Source organism: Leuciscus leuciscus (assembly GCF_965113295.1).
Source record: "Leuciscus leuciscus genome assembly, chromosome: 14".
Classification (NCBI taxonomy): Eukaryota; Metazoa; Chordata; class Actinopteri; order Cypriniformes; family Leuciscidae; genus Leuciscus; species Leuciscus leuciscus.
Genome location: NC_138738.1, coordinates 7465342 through 7489033, shown reverse-complemented (window position 1 = coordinate 7489033; position 23692 = coordinate 7465342). Strand labels below are relative to the sequence as shown.

Genomic DNA, 23692 nt, shown 5'->3' with positions numbered 1-23692 from the left:
AATAAAAAGGTCAACAACACGTAAGTGCAAAAATGACAACTGAATGTTTTTTTTTCCACCGTGGCACATGTGTGTATCTTAAATGACATTACTACAGGTGGCGAAATTTGCCATATATCGATTCAAAATATGATAAATCTGAGAGATAATCATAGGGAGATAAATCTGTTTGTGGAACTGGTGACGTCATCAACAAGCGCCGGACGCTCACTCTCTACGTAACTCATTCACCGTTTCAATTCTTCACCACTGGATGGCACTGTGTGACCTCAAAAGTGTATTATTATAGCCTATCTACAGACAGACCGATCCAAAACATGCGTCTTCTCAATTTCTCCAGAGTCAGACGAACACAAGAGCTTATCTTCAAACGAGTTACTCCACTCTGATCTAGCAATACCCTTTTTTTTTTCACCAGGCCTACTCCCGATTCCTCAGATCTAATAATTTTGTATGTAAAATGAGAGAACGCTCAACAACTGGCTTTCAAGACCGACACACATTTAACTTTTGAACTTGGGATCACTTTCCCAGATCTGTAACTGATGCCAGTTGATTGCATTTAATGGTCTAACGCATGGTTATGTTAAAACCGGATGTATTCTGCTGTCTTGAGAGAGCATGACACGGCTGATTGAACTGAGATCCCAGCAACTGTGAGAACCCTAGCGTGCTATTTTAAGCTGCTGTTAAGTGAGCACCAATACCAAATTTCACTTTAAACAGACAGTATTTTATTTCTTTTATAAGTATGGTGTTAAAATTGCTGTCCACAATATGAGGGACATTGTGCTAAATGTGTTCTTGTTGTATGTTTGAGGCCCAGGAAATGTGGTGCATCCATCAATGTCAAATGCTAGAAGCTCTTTCCTTCTTCAACAAGATACTTTAAAAAGGATGAGCATTTCCTTTCTGCCAGGAAGAGATCTTTTTCATTGCCATACAATTTTAAGAGCAACACTATAAAAAAGTACAATCAACAACAAATAGCCTAACTTCTGAATCCCATAAAACCTGTGGCTTGTGAACAAAATGTAGACCATGCATGAATCAACGGCAAGCTTATTAAATGTCTTGTTTTTAGATGACCCTATAAATAAAACAGCCTACTGGTTTGAGTGGTCTGGTAAGAGCTGACGTATCCTTGTGGTTTTGTTTACCACAGCATGAGTAACAACTCCATTCAATATCCCTTCATTAATCTACAGCTAGCCTACACCCTAAACAATGAATAATCTGCAGTACTGCTTCATGTGGCCTTTCAGGAAGATGACATACATTATATCCTACATTGATTTAATGGTTATAGGTTTCTCTGTAATTCTTCACTTTGCAGTCTCCTTACAGATGACCAACTGTAATTGGAAGTTGTGGACCCTCGACTGCAGTGTGAAATGATCCAGTGTAAATGAGGAGGCTTACTCAAACATATAACGAAAGACCTGGGTTACTATGAGATAGAAAACCCCCACTGAGAAGTTTTAACACTGATAATGGGTTCATTCTTCCAAGTAAGACTGAGAATAAACCTACTATGTGATCAGCAATACATTTTACAAATTCAATTTGCCCCATTTCTTTCAGTGACACAAGAGCTCAAGAAACCATTCTTTGCAGTTTGTGAAGGCACGTTGTCCTGCTAACTGTTCTTAATGCAGTTAGCGTGTTCGAAATTTGTGTGTTTTATTAGATTTAGATTAGAGTTACAGAACTCTTTAAAGGGATAGTTCACCCAAAAACTAAAAATTCTGTCATCATTTACTCACCCTCAAGTTGTTCCAAACCTGTATGAGTTTCTTTCTTCTGCTGAACACAAAAGAAGATATTTTGAAGCATGTTGTAACCAAACAGTTGATGGTCCCACTTGACTTCCATAGTATATATATATTTTTACATGTACTATGGAAGTCAATGGGGCCCATCAACTGTTTGGTTACCAATATTCTTCAAAATATATTTTTGTTGTTGTTCATACAGGTTTGGAACAACTTGAGGGTGAGTAAATGATGACAGGATTTTCATTTTTGGTTGAATTTTCATTTTTGGGTGAATGTCCCCTTTAAGCTTCTATATGTAACCTTTTTTTAAGAGTTACCATCACTATTATTATTGAACAAACTAAGGTTAGGGATTTAAAAAAAAATGACTAAGCCTATAGTTTTACACTTTAGCGTGTACTTGGACCCAATGTTCGTGCTAAGCACAGCTTGAAGCTTTTCTAAGCGATCTGACTTACCATTTAAAACCAGGAAACAATCAAATGGGTGGAAACAATTAGCAACCACATAACAACATCTTGTCCACCCAGTTTTCCACACTTGCCAAGCAGCAAGTTTCGCTCTTCAACAATTAAAACATAAATGAAGAAATAACATTTTTTACATTTTTGAGAAAATAAAAAAGCTGTCAGAAATCTTCTTACAGCTTTTTGAGAACAACATTGAGAGTTTCTCTTTGCTTTCATGGGATTGGCCAAGGTCTCTGTATAGCACATTGTCTAAATGACTCTACAGTTGATGAAGTATTTGACTTGAATAGCAGCAACTATCTCTGCCATTGTCCTGGTAACCACATTGTTGTTTGGTCTACTACTGACATAAAAGGAATACTTTTGAAAGGCGAGTGAAACAACTATTATTACAACTCACATCAAGAACGTCTGCTCATTCGGGATCAGGTTTCCTCACCATATGGTCACAGAAAACCTGATCCAGGCTGTGGTGCACTATCAATATCTCACTTTACAATGTCTGACTAAAACTGCTCTTTTAAAAAGTGAAAAGACATGAGTGGAAACATGTGCCTTTTGGGAGATCCTTTTGGGTGTATTCTTGATTACGAGATGGGGAAATTCTGAGGTCAGGATTTAGTCATACTGAAAGGGGGAGAACACAATCGAGTATTTCTAACATCTTTATTAAAATATACAAAAATACCATCTTGTGTTTTCATCAACACTGGAAGCAAAATATTACATAGCAATTATAAATAAATAAAATATCTAGTTATAAAATACAACACTGAAGTTTAAAACTTGAACTTCAAGCAGTCCACTTGCAGGAACAGCACTAGAACAAAGGAGCCGTCCGATTGTTTGCCCTGTAGTGGAGAGTCCAGAGAAAACACATTGAGGAAAATGAAACATTGCTGTTATTCAACACAAGAACACATTAACAATATTCATGGAGACTATTTTGCAACTAATGCCAGAAAAAACTCTCTAACTATGAGTGTATTAGTATGAGATGAAGGCATTTGATTGTGACTGTACAACAAAAGAAACCTCATATTAAGCTTATGAAGATTTTGACGGGTAAATACCTTGGGTTTACAGACTTTGATATAGCATTAACTCTTCTTTTGTCCTCTTGTCTTCTCCAGTATTGTATGAACTATGCACCATTATCAAATGAGGAGATAGAGTCATTATAATACATTATTTATTGGACACATTCATTTTTTGTTAATATTCAATTAGCCATCCGTTCTGCGTGCTGTTTGGATGTAATTAGTATCTGGTCAGACATTAGCTCTGCATAGTTATTTTTGTCATTTTGTTAGCAGCACCAGGCCAATCTTTCCTTTGTGACAGCAGACCTTTTAATTAAAATGTGTTTTTTTTTAAACATTCTGCAGATCATTATGTGCCCAGACATACTGTAATGTTTTTTCACATGGTACATTAGCAATCATTTATTCTTGAGATTGATGTTACTTGCCAATAGTTAACAACCCTGGTGAGCATGCAGGTAAATTCCAAAACATTTAAGGGTGGACAGTTTAATAGACTTCCTTGAAACCTTGAACTTCTGTCAATGTCACTAATTAATACACTAATTCAGACACTAATTAATAATTGAGAATTTAAAGTGCCCCTATTATGCTCTAATTTTTTAAAGGAACTTTTCTCTCAGTCTCTGAAATTGTATGATAAAGGATTCAGTCTCTCTAAAAACTTTTTTTGCAGAGAACCTACAATTCTCTGATTGGTCAGATGGCCCAAGTCTGTTGTGATTGGTCAACTGCTTACAGCTCGTCAGAAACAAACGCCCAATTACCATATGTGAATTTCCGCACAGTGAAATAGGCTCTATGCACGATCGCTTCCGCGTTTTGTCTCAGCCCGCCCAGTTACATCCGGTGCTGCGTCGGAAGCCGTTTTTGCATTCGGTGGAGATAATGGTAAATTACACTCGCTGTTTACAAGAACTTCCAGCGGTTAACGTGAATGATGTTAACAATATACTCTTTCCCAAGAGTAAGAAAGAGAAGGGCTTTAAATTATATATTTCGAGCTACATCGACAACTTTGAGGGCGAGAATTCTCTCATATCATGCGAAATCCGACTAGCGAATCGGTTTCTAAAATCGTTGTCTCTGTTTCTGAGAAAATTAATTTTAAGAAAGTTTTGACGCTAGTAAACTTCGCTATAGAACGCGCTATGCGGAAGTAAAGACGCTGGCTGAGATTCTACCGGAAATATGTCAGCAGCGTTAGTGCATAGAGCGTATTAACTGCATTGCTGTCGATCAAATATCAATTCGAGCCTGAGTCCTCATCTTCTGAAAGTGCGTGCAAAGTGGATTTTCATCAACATGTCAACGGAACATACCAAACTCTTCCAGGCCTCAGCTTACAGTATTTGAGGGCGGGTCAAAGTAGACGTTGTTCATGAGCAGCCAATGAAGACCATGGCTGGCAGAATGCCAATTTATTGCAAATCCCTCAATAGTAGCCCTCTCTGACCAAGGCTATTAGAATTGTCCGACTCTCCCCCACCATCAAACAACCACCCACAACCCCCCTCCCCCCGTGGGAGACAATAACTCCATTTATCCTGCACTTTGATCTTTGAAACATTGCAGCCCTTTTACATTCACAAGCAGCTATATCACACACTACATGAAAGGTAATATCCAAAACCAAAAAAAAACATAAAAGGGGCAATTTAAAAGTAAGCTGCAAATCAACTACAATTCAAGACAGCTAGCTTCTGGATTAATAGTGAAAACATGCATTAAGTTAAGCATTTTTTGTCCCCCCCCTTATCATAAATGGAGAGCATATGAAAAGATGGGATTCATGCAAGAGAAAGCAAAAGAAAGCATCAAGTCAATGCATGTCTAAAGCAGCATGCAGTTGAAGCAAGAGACAGTCTGCCATGCTTACGTCAGCTGAGCTAGAATGACTAAAGCATTCGACAGATTAAAAGATATACTCACCCTCTCTGTTTTAAGTTACAATATATAACTAAAATGATGACTATGAAACAGCCTGTGAACACTAATAAAAAATAAAAAATATTATATTAAAAAATATTAAACAGTGTAGTAAACAGTAAAAGGTGTACACACTTTCGCTCAAAAGTATGGGGTCAGTAATATTTTTTAATGTTGTTGAAAGAAGTCTTTTATGCACACAAAGGCTGCATTTATTTGATAAAAAATGCAGTTAAAAACTTTAATATTGTGAAATAATATTACAATTTAAAAATAACTGTTTTCAATATTTTCAAATATCATTTATTCTTGTGATGGTAAAGCTAAATTTTCAGCACCATTTCTCCAGTCTTAAGTCTCACATGATTGTGCTGCTTCATATTTTTCTAGAAACCATGATATATTTTTTCAGGGTTATAAATAGAATGTTCAGAATTACAGTATTTTGAAACAGAAAACTTTTGTAACATCAAAAATGTCTTTACACTTTTGATCAATTGAATGTGTCCTTGTTGAATAAAAGCATTCATTTCTGTCAACAAAAAAATAAAATGCAATGACCCCAAACTTTTGAACAGTATATAACACTAAACATAATTTTATATAAAAGTCTATAGTTTAATCCAAATCATTCAGATGCTTACCGACAATACACACGACAATCACAGGACCAATATCTGAAAGATCAACGTTGTGTTATTAGAAATACATGAACAAAAGGAAATAAACAGTTAATTGATATGTGGCCCTCGGTCACAGTAGTGATCACCCCTCTTACTTTAAACTTGAACAAGACAAAATAACTCATTATCATCATTGACTGTTAGATTATATGGTGACATATGTTGCACGTCAAACACAGCACTGACTTCAGTAACCGCATTTCTTTACCTGAAGGTGATGCAGTTAAGACATTTAATTCAGTAGCAGATGTATCATTGCGTATAAAGGATGACTCACTCAGTGGATCAGAATTGGGCTGATCTTTCTTTCTTCCTGCAATAAAATACATAAAATAACCATTACAGCATAACCATAACAAATAATCAGGAATCAGAATAAAGAATGCTATATGGGCTGGACTTCTTACCATTTGAATGGGTGGTGGCTGTGACTGTTGTTGTTGTTGTTGTTGTTGTTGTGGCTATGACTGTTGCTGTTGTTGTGGCTATGACTGTTGCTGTTGTGGTTTTGTTTGTGGTAGTGGTTTCTGTTGTCTGTGTTATGACTGAAAGAAAATATTAGCATGTCATCATCTACTTTTGCCACCTTTTTCAATACAACATTCCACATGTTGTACAAATCTCGGCAGTTCAGTTGATGGCAACAAAAAAAAAAGTATACTTCTGATTCATTTTATTAAGTATACTTCAGTAAAGTTCAAGTATATTTGTAAGTATGCTTTATGTAGTAAGCATACAGTTCTAATATCTATGTATTTCAGCCACCTCAACAAGAGTTTCCCTTGGAATCAGCGCAGGAAACGCTGCAGGATCTGTACGGGTCTACTTATCACTCATATCATGAATGCACACCTTGGGGAAAAAAAATTCCATCCATTTTTGCATTCAGAAGGTTAAGCTTACCTTCAACACAGGCAGGAAGGGCAGACCAGCCACTCTCTTCACACACTGACGTAGCAAAACCTTTCATCCTGTAACCTGGCCAGCATTCAAACGTGGCTTTACTTTTATAAGAGTATGGAGGATTTCCTTCAGTCTGGTTACCGAAACTAATTTCAGGAACTTGACATTGAATTTCTGAGAATAGAAAGGAAACTGGATTTAAGTCGATAAAAATGTTTTTCTGTAAAGCAGTAAATACTGGCAGAACATAATACACAAAATATAGTAATGAAACCACATATGGACATCTGGAACACCACAGCATGCATGGAATTTCAGTAATGTGAAGTAGAGCCCAATGAAATGTCAAAACAAGGTTCCAAATCGTTTTATAAACCAAGACTATAAAATAATGTTTCTCTGGAAAGAAACATTTACAGAGATTTCTGTTTTAAACATTACTGAAATGTTTATCAGTTCTTCAATATCAGGTGTGCCAATAAATGGCTCAGTTTGGTGGAACAAAAAATAAATAAAAATGGTGATGTGGCTCACTACTTACTTTTCTACTTTTTATTTAACTTTTTACAATTTTAACAACCATTCATTCTCAGGTCAGAAACAGTAGCATTTTAAGTTTAATGGGTAGATATAACCCAAAATTTCAGCTATTTAGATTTCAAAACAATATTTCATAGATATATATATTTTAATAATTAATAATAATTCATGTTTTAGTTAATATTAATATATTGACATACTGCAATAATAATAATAATAAATATATGTATAAACAATTGTTAATCTAATTTAATGAGCCAAAATAAATCTAGTAAAATTAATATAAAAAAATTATCCTGCATATTGGTTAGTGAACCTTAAACAAAAATGCTTGGTATTGTTCGTAAAAAAAAAAAAAAAATTTTCCTCTTCTCACTATTACAACTCCCACTCTTTTTTTCTTTTACTGCATACTCCATAGCACTGATACACACAGCCACCTAATACCCCCAATCTGCCCTAGAAGGATACATCTACAGATCACATCAACATATACAACTAACATAACAACTTAAAAAAATAATAATAATAATAAAAATCCATAAATCATAAAAGGCCTGAAGGAACTGCTGAACAAGAAAAAGATGACCTTCAGGTATAGGTTACCTAGAGATGCAAGCTAAGGCAAACATAAATAAACAGGTCAGTAAGGGAACCAAACAATAAAATGTAATAAAGAGAAAGGCCATTGAAACTGTGTTGTGCAAGAAAAGCAAGATGAGTTCGGCAGGCTTCTAGAAATGTTCCACCAGTTCTAACATGCTCTTAATGCTTCATGCTCATGATGCTTCTGCAACACCAGCGCAAGCGGGTCCAAATACATGCTCAGACTATTTAAGGTTCAGGTTGGGGCACTATGGTAAGCCTATTATAAGTGTTTATATTGTAGACCTGACGGGATGGTTTTCGCGGGAAATTGCGTACATACGTGACGTTTTTATTACTCAACAGATAAGTTGCCATATGTCGCTCTCTAACAGAGTTCATTGTAAAGCGTTACCTATTGTGAAGGGTCTTTTCATTATGGGTTGTTGTAGCGCTGTGCTGGAAGTTCCATGTCTATTAATGCGTATAACTACAGTAAAGTCTTCAGCTAGTCAGCTTTATGGCCTTTTCATCTAAACTGGTTATATCCCTTAAGCCTTTTTTAAACGCTAGAGGGCCAAAAGTTACATAGAGAGTTTCTCAAACGGAAGGCTGCATCCTACCAAAGCTACCTCCTTTTTTAGTCCAGTTCTTCTGAGGCTTGCAGGCTAGAGTCCTCATTATTTTTGTCTTACATTTCATAATAAACTCAGTACCGACTCCTTTTATTTTCCGTCCGTTTATTTTCATGAATTTAAATGTGTGCAAACAGAGCCGTCGCATAGACTGTGCGAACTGTGCAACCGCACAGGGCCTCGCGCCAATAGGGGGCCTTGCAATCCTGTTTTTTTGTTTTTTTTGTTTTTTTTTTCACCACTTTTTAAAACATCTCGCGTCACGAATGTAACAATTCTACAAATAAATAAAACATAACCAGTTAACCAGCAAAGCATTCATTTCGTTCGTTTTTTTTAAATGAGAGAAGATCTAGCGCTGAAATGTGTTTTTTAAATCAAGTGATCAAAGTGCTCGTTGCAGCTGCGATCAGTGGCGCGGATACAGTGTTTTCTCGTGTGGCTCGCGCACACACCGCACTGTCTTCACTTCAATCCGTTGTGGATACTCTAACAAAATGCACACAAATGTGTCCCTGCTTGATATTCAACCACTGATTAACATAATCGGTTTTGATGAGAAGAAAAAAAACTAACGTTATACGAGAAAAATAAAACCATACGAGAACGGATTCGAACCCAGGACCTCTGACACGCTTGGCGAAAGTTCTACCACTGGACCATTAAGATACACGTTGGTGAAGTAGGCGGATTCTCTATGAAAATTCTCGAGCTGACTTGATGTAAAACCACTCGTGGTTGCACAGTTGATTTTTTTCCCCTCTGAAATAAATAGCAAAAAGTCATAGCTGAGACTATGTGCATGATTATGCTGTATTATTCTACTTGATAAAAACGTATTGCAGCAAGATTATGCGTGCAAAAGAATTAGAACAGCTACATCCGTGTGACTGTAATTCATACGCAATTGAGCATACACATCAAAGAGCAGGGCCTCGCATTTCAAGTTCGCACAGGGCCTCGCACCCCACCTGCGACGGCACTGTGTGCAAAGGATTCTGGGTGATTAAAGGCCATGAAGGATACATCCGATGCATCCTTCAAAACAGCTCATGCATTCCCTAGGAATCGAAGCCATGACCTTAGCGTCGCTAGCGCCATGCTCTACTGCTTGAGCGACAGGAATGACAGGAGTGTTGAGCATTTGATGATTGTGTGTGATATTATGCTTGGAATATACTGGAGTAAAAACTTTAATTCCAAAAACTAACCTTTGCATTTTGGAGGTGGTAAATTATATTCCCAATTTTCCCAACATGTAATGGATCTGTTTCCAGAGAGGGTGTAGTTCTCATCGCAGGAATATTCAATGACATCATAAACCTCTGGAATATTATTGGGCTTGATGAAATTTCCATGCTCAATTGAAGCTGGCTCATCACACGTTATCACTATGAAAGACATGAAGACAGAGGCTGTTACAACATCTGTTCTAGACAACATTGATGTTAATATTGAATGTGCATAAGGATTATTATAGTTTACTAAAACTGAAACTATAAAAAACATTTGTTCCTTATAATAAAATAAATTTTAACTGAACTAAAATAAAAAATAATAATAAAATAAATGCAAAGATGAGGACTCACATATACATTCAGACCTTCCGCTCCAGCCAGATACAAGACATTGCCTGTGACTTGATCCTTCCAGGTCATATCTGGTTTCAAGACAAAAGAAATAAGTCATTTGCTAAATTTTGAGTGCAATATGGACAGCAGGGGCCGCAGCAGTTCTTACCTCCTCTCACATTTAGGTTGAATGTAGGCACCAAACAATGTTCCATTTGGGATGGAGTAGTTCATATGTGGTGAAACTTCAGGTAATCCACAGTCTATCTCTGAAATGGGTGCAAACACAGAAGTTTACAACATATACCTTACTGGACACCATTTTGTTTAGAGGGAACGGCCCAATTCAGAAATCAAAAATCAATTACTTTTACAGCTTAATTCCACGGCACTCCATTTCCCATTCTTGCAGATGATTGAATTTGAACCTTCCTTTCTCTCCTGTCCTTTAGGACACTCCACAAATGCTTCGGAATTCTCTGGGAAATTATTCATCTTTATGGATTCCTCAGACAAGATAAATTTGCCATTCAAAACAGGAATCTGACAATCTGCTAAATAAACCACAGACACAAGATAGATAATCAACCAAAATACTTGATTTTAGTCATACGTTCAAAAGTTTAGGGTCAGTAAGACTTTTTTATATTTTTTTTAAGAAATACATTATTATATTTAGGACATTATTTCTGTTCAATTCAAATAAATGCTGTTCTTCCTGAAAAAAAAAACACATCATGGTTTACACAAAACATAAGGCAGCACAATTGTTTAGAACATTGATAATAATAAGAAATGTATTTCAGAGCACTAAAACAGCACAATAGAATGATTTCTGAAGGATCATGTGACACTGAAAACTGGAGTAATGATGCTGAAAATTCAACTTTCTGACAATCCCTGGGGATATTTTGGGGATATTTAATTACATTTTATCAATCAATAAATTCCTCTTGAAACAAACTTTGTTGTATTATTTTAATTTAATACTGTGAAGCTGCTTTGATACAATCTGTATTGTGAAAAGCGCTATACAAATAAACTTGACTTGAAAATTCCACTTTACTATCTCAGGAAGAAATAGCCATTTTAAAATGCAATAGGCCAAATATTTCACAATGTTACTGTATTTATAGTATAAGAGACTTCTTTCAAAAACATAAACAATCTTACCAACCCCAAATTTAGGGCAGTAATGTTCCTTTTAATTGTATTTTAATTGTATTACAAAGCCTGAAAGCAGTCAAATGTATGCACTTGACAGATGTACTGTGGCTCCACCTACAGGAAAGTTCCAAAAAAAATATATAGCTTTATACCCTGTTATCTTTTTTCAACTTTATTAATTTGAGAGATTCTGTCCAAAAAAAATTAAAATTAAATCAAAGTCAAACAAAAAGATCAACCAAATGACCTGGTTATCTCATTGTTTTGCAGTAGCCGGTTAATCCAAACAATGTTTTTTTTCCACATAACATCTTAATGTTGAAAACGCAAAAATTACATACTTTAGAAACACAAGTCTAACTACCTCAGAAACATCTCTTTAATAAATTGCTCAGGCTATTTAAATGCATTGAAAAGTGTATGTAGTTTAAACTTACACGGGTTTAAAAACAATACTCTAGACGTCTAATTTAAGTCACCGGTGAGGAAAATCATCTTACCTTTCACCACAGAGAACAGTGAGAAGAACAGCAGCAGAAGCAGCGGCCAAGTCTTCACACATGTCATCGTCTCTTAAATAGATTTGTCTTTTTAAACAGTTAACACTTGTCGTGAATATAGGCTACAACAGCTGAAAGAGAATTTAGCGGTCTGAAGGCATAAAGATTAAACAACAGGAAAGCACTACACGGACAAAGATATTCCCCATGATAAGTTTACTGGTCACTTTCCCGGAGAATGAAACAAATATAAAGTTGACATATAAAGGAAAAGGCGCTTCATGGATTCGCGTGTACGACTAAATATTAGAAGACAACCATAGAAACACGCCCATTCTATGACGTCTAAGTCCCCCCTCCTAAATCTCCTCCCCTGAGATTAAAATATCATGAATATAAGTAAATTAGCTGTTTCTCGCTATGAATACTTACGTGCTTACACACACACACACACACCATGAGTACACTTACTGTGCAGCTCAGTATACACTTTTAAACAAGTATGTATTTTTGACAGTATGATATATTGGGTTTATTTGGCAACTATATGTAGTTCTATGTACACAACTGTTCAAAAGTTTGGGCCAGTAAGATTTTTTATTTATTTTTAAAAAATAAATTAATAATAGCCTACTTTTATTCAGCAAGGACGCATTAAATTGATCAAAATTGACAATAAAGACATTTATAATGTGGCAAAAATATATATATATCAAATAAATGCTGTTTGTATGAACTTTATATTTATGAAAGAACATTAAAAAGTAAACTTTTAAATGTTTTGGTAGGCCTATGTATCTGGTATTCCATACAAACAGAAAATATGCATACAGTACAGCCTACCACGTACTGGAGAAACATGCACTGAACATGCACATTTTACATTGTGGATGACTTTGAGGTGTAAAACATGGCAAAAACATCTCCAACAGCTGTGCATGATTAAGAGTGTTTATTGTACAACATAGCCTAAATGAATGACTGCTGTTGCTATTGAATGCATGTATACGCCTATTTGAATAACAAAAGTGTAAAAAAATTAAATGAATCCAGTCTGGTAAGGTCTTGAAGGCAGTCTCCAATTTCCATCTACAGATTTAAATGGAATGTTTGAGTCAGTGTAAGGGTGTTCCCCAGCAAGAGCATCCAGCCTCAAACTTTAATGTGATTATGTCTGACACTGCCTAGTTACTGTGATGTTTATCATACTGTCCATTATGGTAACTATTTATCACGTTTAATTGTTGACATCAGCATTATGATTTATTTTGTACTTTTTTTGATGTATGTTTTGGGATACATGACTAACTTCAGTGTTTGTATTTCCATATCAAAACCATGGTTTCTGTGTGCATTCAACCACAAAAAAGTTGAATGAAAGTTGAATGACTCAAACAGGGAACCTTGAACCACTGCAGTGCTGACCCTTCAGAAAAAAAACTCTGATAATATCTTTCCAGAAAGTCAAAGTCAAATAAATACCAAGGAAACTGTAATGCACACCCATGTATGATAGTGCTAATGTATTGCGCAGTATTTTCTTCCTCTTTTATCAGAGAATCTGAATGTCCTCCTTTACCTCAACTATTTGAAACGGTCAGAAAAGGGGGTTAGACATTATAACAGACTAAAAATGTGCTCTCTGCTGCTCTTATCTCAAAAGCACGCACTCCACCCATTTTCCCCTCATCTGAGCAGGGAGATAAAACCTCATTCTGCCTTTTCTTATTTATAGCAGAACCTGCTCTGTTTTTCATCAGCTTGTCCACAGCCATTAAAGTTCAAACTGGGTGAAGTTCAAAAATGGCAAGTGGTTAGTTGTTCTTTCCATCGTTTCCTGAACACTGTAAAAAATTATTGTAATTTTAACCGTAAAAAAAAAAATCTACAGTAAAAGATTGGTTAACAGTAAGGAAAAACTGCTAGATATAACATTACATGTAATTGTACAGTACTGTTAAATGCACTGTTTTGGGGATTAAAAAGAACAAATCATCTTATAATTTATAGTGAAAAGCCGTAAACTGACATTCCCAGATTTCCCTTTGTGACACTTCACATTGGATGGTTTTTCATTTTAATTCTTTATAATTCTTCTCAGTTTTTTTATTTTATTTTTTTTATCAGTTATGTAGGCCTATAGGGTTTTATGTTTTATGACTCTTTCTCGTCTGCCCCAGACAGTTTGCCAACTGATGCTTTTCTTTGATGTTATTAATCAGTTGATATTAAGCGTGTGTTGAACTGAAAGTATTGGACTGTTTATGCCAAAAATAAAGTGCTTTGGTTTACCTTTCGCTGACCGTTTAAAGGTGCAGTAAGCAATTTCTGAGAAACACTGTTGAAAGTGGATCAGAACGAACAGCAAAACACACTTGTAGCCAATCACTAATGAGGGGGGAGGTGCCTGTGCTGCATAGCGGGAATTTGGGGGCGGAGCTATCAATATCCTTTAGGATAGGGGTGTGTTTGTTTTGCTGATTTCAAATATCAAAAGTGTTTCTCAGAAATCGCTTAATGCACCTTTAATTTGTTATTTCTTTTCTGCTATTTGAACTGTTTGGGGAAGTGGGTGCCATTTTCTTTGTATTTCATCTTTTTCTCCTGTTTTTTAATTTATTTCTTTTTATTTCTTTTTTTTTAGATGTGAAGTACTGCTGTTTTTCTTTCCTTTTTCTTTTTTATTATAGGTCATTTTAAAAGATTAAAATTCAGTTAGAACCTTTTTATTTATTAGTTTGACCTTGCTCCCTCCTGAAGCTTTTGTTTCCCTTACATTGTCTGTTTCAAAAATTATTATAATTTATTTTGGTTGGCTCTTTTTTTAGAGCTGCGGCTGGAGATCAAAAGATCCCCACAGACTCTCTCTTTTTGTTACCTTAATAACTAGACTTCCTGAAGGGAGTGTTCATTGCATTATTTTAGTGTCATGTATGTTGCCATTGGGGAAGGGAAGGGAAGTAATGTATTACAGTGTGTTACCCTCTAAAAAAATAACTAATTGTGTTAATTGGTTTCTTTTTATGGAAAGTAATGTGTCACTTTTTCTCACTTCGGCTGGGCTTGCTTGTATATATATAAATATATATATATTCTGCAAATTTAAAGGCCCTTTCACGCCAAAATTTAAAGGGGTGGTTGAATATGATTTCACTTTTCTAACTTTAGTTAGTGTGTAATGTTGCTGTTTGAGCATAAACAAAATCTGCAAAGTTACAACGCTCAAAGTTCAAAGCAAAGGGAGATATTTTCTTTTAAAGAAATTGCTTTTTAAGGACTACAACAAACGGCTGGTATACTACACGACATTGCTCAGTGCATTTTCAGTGCGTGTGTGAGGTAAAAGGACACAAGCTGTTGAAGCTCCGCCCCCTGTGCCGAGAGCAGCAGCTCATTTGCATTTAAAGGGTCAGACACAAAAACAGTGCATTTTTGCTCACCCTCAAAAAGTGACAGCTTTAACATGCTATATAAAAATATCTGTGAGGTATTTTGAGCTAAATCTTCACATACACACTCTGGGGACATCAAAGACTTATTTTACATCTTGTGAAAAGGTCATTATACCACCCCTTTAAAAGGATAAGCCTCGGCCTGAGGAAATGCAAAGTGAGATTAAATACAGTAAATCTGTGTAATTTAACATATTAATTATTGCAGATTTACATAATATTCTGAGTTTGCATTTCACTGTTTTTATTCATTTTGAGGAACACTGAATCTGTTTTTGTGCAAGTGAGATGAGTAAATGCATGCTCTCATTTAGTTTAGATCTACAATAGCCATCATGTTCACACAGCACAAACACATGCTAATCCTGTAGCTCAAACAGTAGAGCGTTGGTACTCGCAACACCAAGGTCATGGGCTCAGATCCCAGAGAAAGCAAGAACTGATAAGAATGTAAATGTGTACCTTGGAATGCAATGTAAGTCTGTAAGTTATGTAAATGTAAACAGCTGTGCACTATCATGATTTCTCTCAACATGCGGGACAGGAGAGGTGTCAGCCAATAAATAGGAAAACAAAGTCACTTGCTTTGTTGTTGTAACCTGCTGTTGCAGATTTAGTGAAGTAATTCATTACTTTCTAATTACTTGAAAAAAGTAATCTGATTACGTTACTCATGTTAGTTGTAATGCGTTATCCCCATGGTTACAATGATGGCGTTTACCTCAGCTTGTACTTGTGATGAACTTTGATTCATGTGTCTTTCTTTTTAACCCCATGTTTTATGGAGATTGTCAGTAAAGATACAAGCCTTTCTAATTCAGCTAAAAAATAAAAAATAAAAATAAAGTTTAGCCTACCTGCTTAAAATGATTTATGTGAATCTGTATACAGTTTCAAGCTGTAAAATGAACATGTTGTACTATACATGTTTTTATATTGTTACTGTATTTATTTATTTATTTTTACATAATTATTCTGGCAACCGCACCAGCCAGTTTTTTTCTGAAAAAAAATTCTATAATGTAATACAACTTTACAAATGTACTTTGTAACTATAGCACAGGTAAACATTTCAACTTTAACAAGAATACAGCTGTGTAATCTTGAATTATATAACTGTAATATACTAAAATGTTCATTCGTTTAAGCGTGTAAACTTTTATTATACCATACAAGCAAGTGTTTTCTCACATTAGTGACATGTTTCAATGGAAACGACTCGTTAGTGACACCTGGTGGCAGTTCACAGAATCCGTAAGGACTGCGTGTTAAATAAACCTACCGGTAATACATTTTACCTGTCAGACATTTATTATCCATTCTCACCACTGCTCCAGTGGTTTGCGATACATTTATCGGCTCTTTTATATCTCTGCTTCCGCCTAAAATACCTCCTTCAGTCTCTACGGGACTGAGTACTTTTACACATCGCTGAGCAATCATGAAATGAGACAGCAGTGTTCTGCTTAACTCAGCAGAACAAATGCTGCTTAGACTGGCATATTTCTTTACTGTAAGCCATTAAAGAAGTCTACACTTTATGTGTGACAGGCCATAGGTTTTATCATCTAGAGACAATGCTGTAGGCGTGACAGACCGGGATAACACTTTCTGTAGACAACTTGAGCTGGGATAATAAATGTCACAGTCGCAGTCATTGTGTGTTTTTTTTAATCGTATGGCTTCAAGCTATCTTAAAATAATGAAATTAGTCAAACATATGTCTTATCTGTGTGCGTTCGGCTTGGTCACACTGCCTTTTCTTTTCCAATGCTCAGCAGAAAAGGATCTTAATTGAAATGTGCTGATGTTAAATATAGAAACGATAGCAATTAACTAATACTTCACAGGCCTATACTTTGATAACATCATTATTCTGTAGCGGCAAGTCACAAAATTGAGATTTTTCTGAGAGGCGGACACATCTGTTTTAGAGTTCAAATGAGCCCATGTGTGCTTGACTAACCATTGAAGTTCATTTTCAGTGAAAGTGGGCTGTTGACCCTTAAAGGGATAGTTCACCCCAAAATGAAAATTCTGTCATTAATTTCTCACCTTCATGTTGTTCCAAACCCTCCATTGACAGCTACGCAACTACCATATTGACACTTCAAAAAGTTCATAAAAAAAGGGATCGTAAAACTAATCCATATGAATTGAGCGGTTTAGTGAAAAAATTCTGAAGAGACACAATCACTTTATATGATGACTAGATTGAATTTAGGCCTTTTTTCACATATAAACATTCATCAACTCACACATCAGTTATGGTAAACGGAAGCTCAAGCAAGTTCGATTGACGTGCGAGAACCAATGAGGTTCATTCTCGTGTTACGCAGCACGTTTGAGCTTCAGCAAGAACCAATGAGGTTTGTCGCGCGTCAAGCAGGTTCAATTGAGTTTGCTGATCAATGCTTACAAGTGAATAAAAGCCTAAATTCAATCTGTTCATATAAAGCGATCATAAAATTTGGACTAAACCGCTCAATTCATATGGATTAGTTTTACGATCTCTTTATGAAGCATCAAAGTGGTAGTTGCGTAGCTGTCAATGGAGGGACAGAAAGCTCTCAGATTTCATCAAAAAGATCTTCATTTGTGTTCCGAAGAAGAACGAAAGTCTTACGTGTTTGGAACGACATGAGGGTGAGGAATTAATGACAGAATCTTCATTTTTGGATGAACTATCCCTCTAAAGGTGCAGTAAGCGATTTCTGAGAAACGCTGTTGAAAATTTTAATCAACCCTGTGTGAATATATGCTAGATGTCTATTCTGTGTGTGTGTGTGTGTGTGTGTGTGTGTGTGTGTGTGTGTGTGTGTGTGTGTGTGTGTGTGTGTGTGTGTGTGTGTGTGTGTGTGTGTGTGTGTGTGTGTGTGTGTGTGTGTGTGTGTGTGTGTGTGATGAAAAATTGTGTTTACACATGGTCTTGGCTCTGTAAATAGGAGAAAAAACAATGTGGATTCACCAAGCACAACACTCTTGTAGCCAATCAGAAATAAGGGGCGTATACGCTTATGATAGGGGAGGAGAGAGAGAGTGAGCAAGCGCGGGATATTTTGTAGAAAGACTATGGAAAGAGATATGGCTGAGATATTACCAAAGAGAAAAGGGTCAGTGGAATATATTGGAAAAAGAAGGGTTATGATCAGGCAAGTGCTACGCATGTTAATTTTGGAAAAGCACCGGAGAAACGTTAAAGTGGGAAGGCCTGAAAACAGACATTGAGGTTGCTTTGTTTCTTCTCAATACGCGAGTAACATTGGTTGTTGATGTTTCACAGAACCAAGATATGTTGTTGTTGTTGAATCACAGCTGATTCATCCATACTTGAGCGAGCTGTCTGACGCACCAGCTGCATGTTAGTGTGTTGTTAGTGTGTTCCGTTATTTTTGGGGGTGAAGCAGTGAAGGGAGGTGTGTGTTTCTGTTGGGTAGGGGTGTGTTTGTTTGAGTGTCGATTTCAAATATCAAGTGTTTCTCAGAAATCACTTACTGCACCTTTAAAAGACCATTCAAATAATATAGAAACTCGCTTGATTTTTCAAAAATACATTTGATTTGATTTTGCATAAAACTTTACATGACCAGAACACCAGGATATAATTTTATTTTCTTTACACTGACTTTAAATATTTCCTCCCATTCTTAAATAATTACTTAGAAAAATAACGGCACAAATTTACATATTTCTATTCTTGGTTCTGAGAGAGCACTCAGCTATTTTTTATAAAGGTGCTGTACAATATTTAAACATTTACATGAATCAGACCACATTATATTGAGACCATATGTATTTAGTCTAATATGAGGTGATTCTAGGCCTAACTTTTAATTATGAACACTGATATGAGTTATGTACAGCAGATGCTAACATTGCTTTTATGACATTTCTTCATGTTGTCATAGTTTCGAAGTCTGTCATATGCACAAAAACACAATGTAACACCACCACAACTTATCGAGAACAATAATCTTGTCTTTGTAATTAGTTTGCGTTCTCATCCTTTATATCAAAGCCTTTATATCAAAGCCAAACCCTGAGGTCATAGTCACTTTACACACATATGGAATGGCCACCAGTCCTTTGGTATTGATAGATCATGTAATTTCCTATGAATTCACACCTTACACATTAATCTTGGCCACATTTCAGACCTCAAAACCCCAATAAATAAGCCCTTTCGGAAACCTCCCACAACTGATCATGTGATGCAAGCATTTACAAAATTAGCTGATGATCATCAAATAAATAGTTAGAAGACATTATACCCGCAACAATCCTATTTTTACTTCAGACAGTGATTCTTTTCACATTAGGGTGAATCTCACACACACACATAAAACCTGTCTGGGTCATATTTCACCTCCGAAAAGAAAAAGAAAAAAAAGAAAAAAGAAAGACACCTTAATTTGCATAAAGACAATGAAGCCTATTCTTAGGATTTTTGGCATCGTGACAAAATTGCATAAAATGTAAGCACATTTCTCGCCTAAAAAAATCTCTGTATACAGTTTGATTTTGACTACAATGATATGCTTTTATATTCTCATTATTTAGTGCAATATTAAATGTATTTATTTTAACATTAATATTAATTAATTAATTATATATATATATATATATATATATACATACATACTGTATATATGTATATATATATGTGTGTGTGTGTGTGTATACACTCTTTTTATATATTTTAAGTGTAAGTTAAAGGTAAAACAGGCCTCATTTTCTTAATGCAAAATATTTTTGTATAAGTAACATTTTATTTATTGCTTTTATATATAAAGCATTATAAAATTATTTTTTTAAATGAATTAATTATGCATTTTAATGCTTCTTATACTGCATTGTATGGTGGAATAATTGTAACCACAGTTATAATAAATTATAATACTTATCTATCCATTAAACACACCTTTAGAAATTTGCATTAAAACATGACAAACTACCAATTTCAGATGTAACAAGGAATCTGCTAATATAATGCATTTAACTTTGGTTACAATTATATATAGGAGTAAATATATAATGCATTTTAATGTACTGTACATTATGAATACTTTTATAATGCATCATACTTCAAGTCTTTAAGTAAAGTGTTACCATATTTCCTTTTGAATTTGAGATGAATTATGACCCCTTTACATCCTTTACGAGGTTCACCCATGTGCATTGGCTTCTGGTGGTCATAAATCAAAGGTTGACCAGCATAAAGTATAGCTTCATAACTGAGGGCTTGAATTGCTTGCACTGCTTGTCTTCATCTTGAGCAGACTGGACATGCATGTACAGGAAAAAAATAAAAAATAAAATAAATATTTACTATATTAAATCTGATTTCATAGAATATTAAAAAATACATTTGCATGTACCATTTGTTTTGTGACAAGTCAAAACAGTTGCTACAAGGTAAAACTACCACGGTGCTTAGCAAGAGCCTGGATCTCTACACCGAAATCAATGTCACAATCTGTTATAGCTACATGTATCTATTCATATACATATTTCAAGAAATAAAACATTTGATCATCTTCTTAGTATCTTAAAGCACAAGTTTCTGGTCGTTTGCAGTTATAATATTTGGAGATCAGGGAGTCAAAGACATGGAAGAGAAAGAGAACAGTCTGAAAAGTCCCTGGTAAAGCCCCCAATCATCATAACAGTTCTTATTTACAAGGTTCGGAAACATTAGAGACAACCTGCACGGGTCTAAAAGGCATGCAACAAAACAAGGAGTTTGTGTGTTTAACTTTGCATGCAGAAAAAAAAAAAGATTCTTTGGGGTAAGGACGTGCTGTTTTAACCGAAACAAACTTGCATTGTAGATTTGGTGATTGATGGGGCGTGCCGTGTTCTCTTAAATTGCATAAGGAAGGATTGCATTGTGATGTCAAGAGAGTCCTTGTGTTGCTTAATGTCAGCTGGCTTGAAGGAAATTAAAATGGAGCTCCATGCGTTTGACCACAAAGCCTCAGAAATTGCCTGTCGGAGATCATTAAGCAATGATCTCCATAAAGCGGTTTGGATGAAGCCTCATGTTGAATCAGTCTGTTTGTGTAACAGTGAGACTGCTGATTACAAACATTTATAAATGATTTCAATGAGAAGCTCATGCTGACCACTGTCCAAAGAGAAGGACATGAACATGGTTCACGTCATAAGCTAAGCAGACGTAAGCCTGTACGGCGCCTGGATGGGAGACCACCTGGAGAAAAACAAGGTGTAAGGCCAAAAACATATTTGTGGAAAGTATGTGAACAAACGTGTGAATGCTTTGCCTATGCACTGAAGGTACATATAGAGCTTGCGTTATTGTGGCGGTTATAAACCTCTCTATTCAATCAGGTGATAAAGGTAAGACCTTGGGATGTATGTGCCTTTAAACCATATTGTTTATTACTCGGATAGCTAGCTTTAAACAAGTCAAGACCTAAAAGTTGGCATGAAATGAAAATTCACTGTTTATTGTGAACAATTCATTGACTGCATGCTCCCATTCAGACCTGCCTCCATCCAATCAAAATTTGATGGACAGAACCAAGTCCCTGACCTGCATTTGCTTTCTATGGATGCATGATTTCAATTGAATGACCCACAATTTCAGTAATCGGAAGATGAACTCAAGAATACTCAAAAAAGCTGGTTGTGTAAGTTTTTTAGTTTTCTCAACTTGATTTTTTACAAAAATCGGCAACCCGTTAAGAGAAGTTAGGCAATAACATTCTGCACAAGTATGCAAGTACTTGTACTCTGGTAACACTGAGCCATTGGACAAACACTTGTAAAGAATACTCCCTTGAGTACAAGATGTTTAGTCTTGTAGTCAAGGGGCCAATAGTTTTCTTCAAAAGAATGTGCCAATAAACCAAATGTGTTGTAATTCAAGTAACTAGCTATAAACATGTCGAAAGTTTACTAACTTGCTCAGCAAGATTATCTTCGAGATGTTGCTCTACCATGACAGTAGATAGTTTCTGGTAATGTGCCTTATAATGCATGAATAACAATGTGTGAAATCTTAGCTAGAAGCGTTTGCATTCACGTACGTGCATATGTTTGTGGTCTTAAACCTTCTATTCCCAAGTATCCTCAATCTGCTCGCAAACATCTCGCATCACTTCCTCGTGAGTGAGAATGCGTGCATAACTAGGAATCTTCCAAAGGTCATTGTTTAAGGGTCCTGGGTGATCAAACACTAGACTCGCTCTAGTGGTGACTGAAGCTGCATCTGTGGTGACAATGTCGTCATTCTCATTTCCTTTGCTTTTGTTTTCATCCTTGTCTGTAATCATTTCCTTGTTTTCTTCCTTTTGATCCCTCAAAGATCCCTTGGCCTTTTCCTTTGTTTTTTTGCTCTTCCTGTCTCCCTCCTGTTTTTTCTTCTTTTGGGTGCTTTGGAGCTTAGCTTCCCCTATTGGCTCAACTGCTTTATCCTCTTCTTTGCTCCTCACTTTTCTCTCAGCTCTCAACCTCTCCTCCCGTTCTTGGGCCTCACTTCGCTTCCTTCCTCTAGATTCCTGTCTTTTCCTCCTTTCAGCATCACTTTTCCTCTGGTCCACGCTCGTTGTCCCCTTCGCACGGCGTTCCTCTTTCTGTCCCTGCGCTTCGCCAATTACCACTTCCTGTCCTTCACGCTTTGACTTCTGGGGGCTGACTGAGCGACTGTGTTGGCAGGACTTTCTGTCCTTGTGGGAGTCTTGAGTGCTTTGTTTCAGATTTTCTTTGTAGCTGCAAGCTTTGTCTTTGGCTTTGGATGGGCTTTTGAGTTTCTCCGTTTCTCCGAGATCAAGGAGATTCTCTGTGGACCGACTCTTAATGCAGCGTTGCTGCGAGACTCTAGAAGAGCTGGTGTTTCGTGGTTTGGCACTTTTCTCCCTCTTGCTGTCTTTAGTGCGAGGATGCTCGCAGGCCAAATTCAAGGAGCCGCGAGAACGGGCAATGGAGCTTGTCAGGTCTGGCGCGCCCTTCTTTGCTGAGGTGGATGACGGATGAAGGAGAGGAGAACTGAGAGGAATGTTGGAAGTGTTGGATTCCGGCAGATCAGGAAGGATAACATCTCCTGTAGAACCTAAGGGTGAAAAGATTTGCAACTAATTAAAGCCTTATTAAAATTTATCATGATAACCTATTTTTTTATGCAAAGCGATTTTGCATACATGTGCTTAATTCCAGAATGCTACAGTAGGTTGTTGTGGTGGTCTGCACATGCATTGCTATGTAGTTGACAGGAAGTTCTGGGTGATTGCTAGAGTGTTTTAGGTGGTTATGATGTAATTGCTAGTGTTTTAGGTGGTTATGAAGTAATTGCCAGTGTATATATTAGAGCTGCACGATTCTGAATATATCAAAAAAAAAATTGGTTTCAAATAGAGATCACAATTCTGAACAGCCAATTAAACAAAATAACATGTAATTTACTAGAGGTTCTAA

At 36.1% G+C, this 23692-nt stretch overlaps 2 protein-coding genes across 9 annotated transcripts in view; both read right to left on the bottom strand.

Annotated features, from left to right (window-relative positions):
- Positions 1-2897: 2897 nt before the first annotated feature.
- Positions 2898-12113, bottom strand: LOC309513677 (C4b-binding protein alpha chain). Of its 5 annotated transcripts, none has more exons than XM_082189636.1 (12): positions 11805-12113; positions 10506-10688; positions 10307-10406; positions 10156-10226; positions 9778-9957; positions 6807-6980; positions 6311-6448; positions 6112-6216; positions 5865-5897; positions 5224-5284; positions 3322-3392; positions 2898-3099 (listed from the first exon to the last, which is right to left on the bottom strand). In XM_082189636.1, exons 1-11 carry the CDS (start codon positions 11869-11871, stop codon positions 3329-3331), a joined length of 1176 nt encoding a protein of 391 aa, XP_082045762.1. In that variant the 5' UTR covers positions 11872-12113; the 3' UTR covers positions 2898-3099; positions 3322-3328. The 5 variants fall into 5 exon arrangements, with proteins under 5 accessions (XP_082045762.1, XP_082045761.1, XP_082045763.1 ...); XM_082189635.1 differs by having other exon boundaries at positions 10506-10691; positions 11805-12111; XM_082189637.1 differs by having other exon boundaries at positions 5224-5275; positions 10506-10691; positions 11805-12111.
- Positions 12114-20956: 8843 nt separating this feature from the next.
- magi3b (membrane associated guanylate kinase, WW and PDZ domain containing 3b) overlaps positions 20957-23692 on the bottom strand; it is a 133083-nt gene continuing 130347 nt past the window's right edge. For 3 of the 4 annotated variants that reach the window (XM_082189595.1, XM_082189594.1, XM_082189596.1), the window contains one exon: positions 20957-23330. In XM_082189595.1, the coding sequence (XP_082045721.1) occupies positions 22336-23330 (995 nt within the window). In that variant the 3' untranslated portion in view covers positions 20957-22335. The remainder of the gene's footprint in view (positions 23331-23692) is intronic. The other variant, XM_082189597.1, reaches the window with a different exon arrangement.

Coding starts and splice junctions, on each gene's coding strand:
- LOC309513677 (XM_082189635.1), bottom strand. CDS start 11,871: ATGACATGTGTGAAGACTTGGCCGCTGCTTCTGCTGCTGTTCTTCTCA. Junction 10,407..10,505: donor CGTGGAATTAAGCTGTAAAA/GTAATTGATTTT, acceptor CACCCATTTCAG/AGATAGACTGTGGATTACCT. Junction 3,393..5,223: donor TGTAACTTAAAACAGAGAGG/GTGAGTATATCT, acceptor AATGGTGCATAG/TTCATACAATACTGGAGAAG.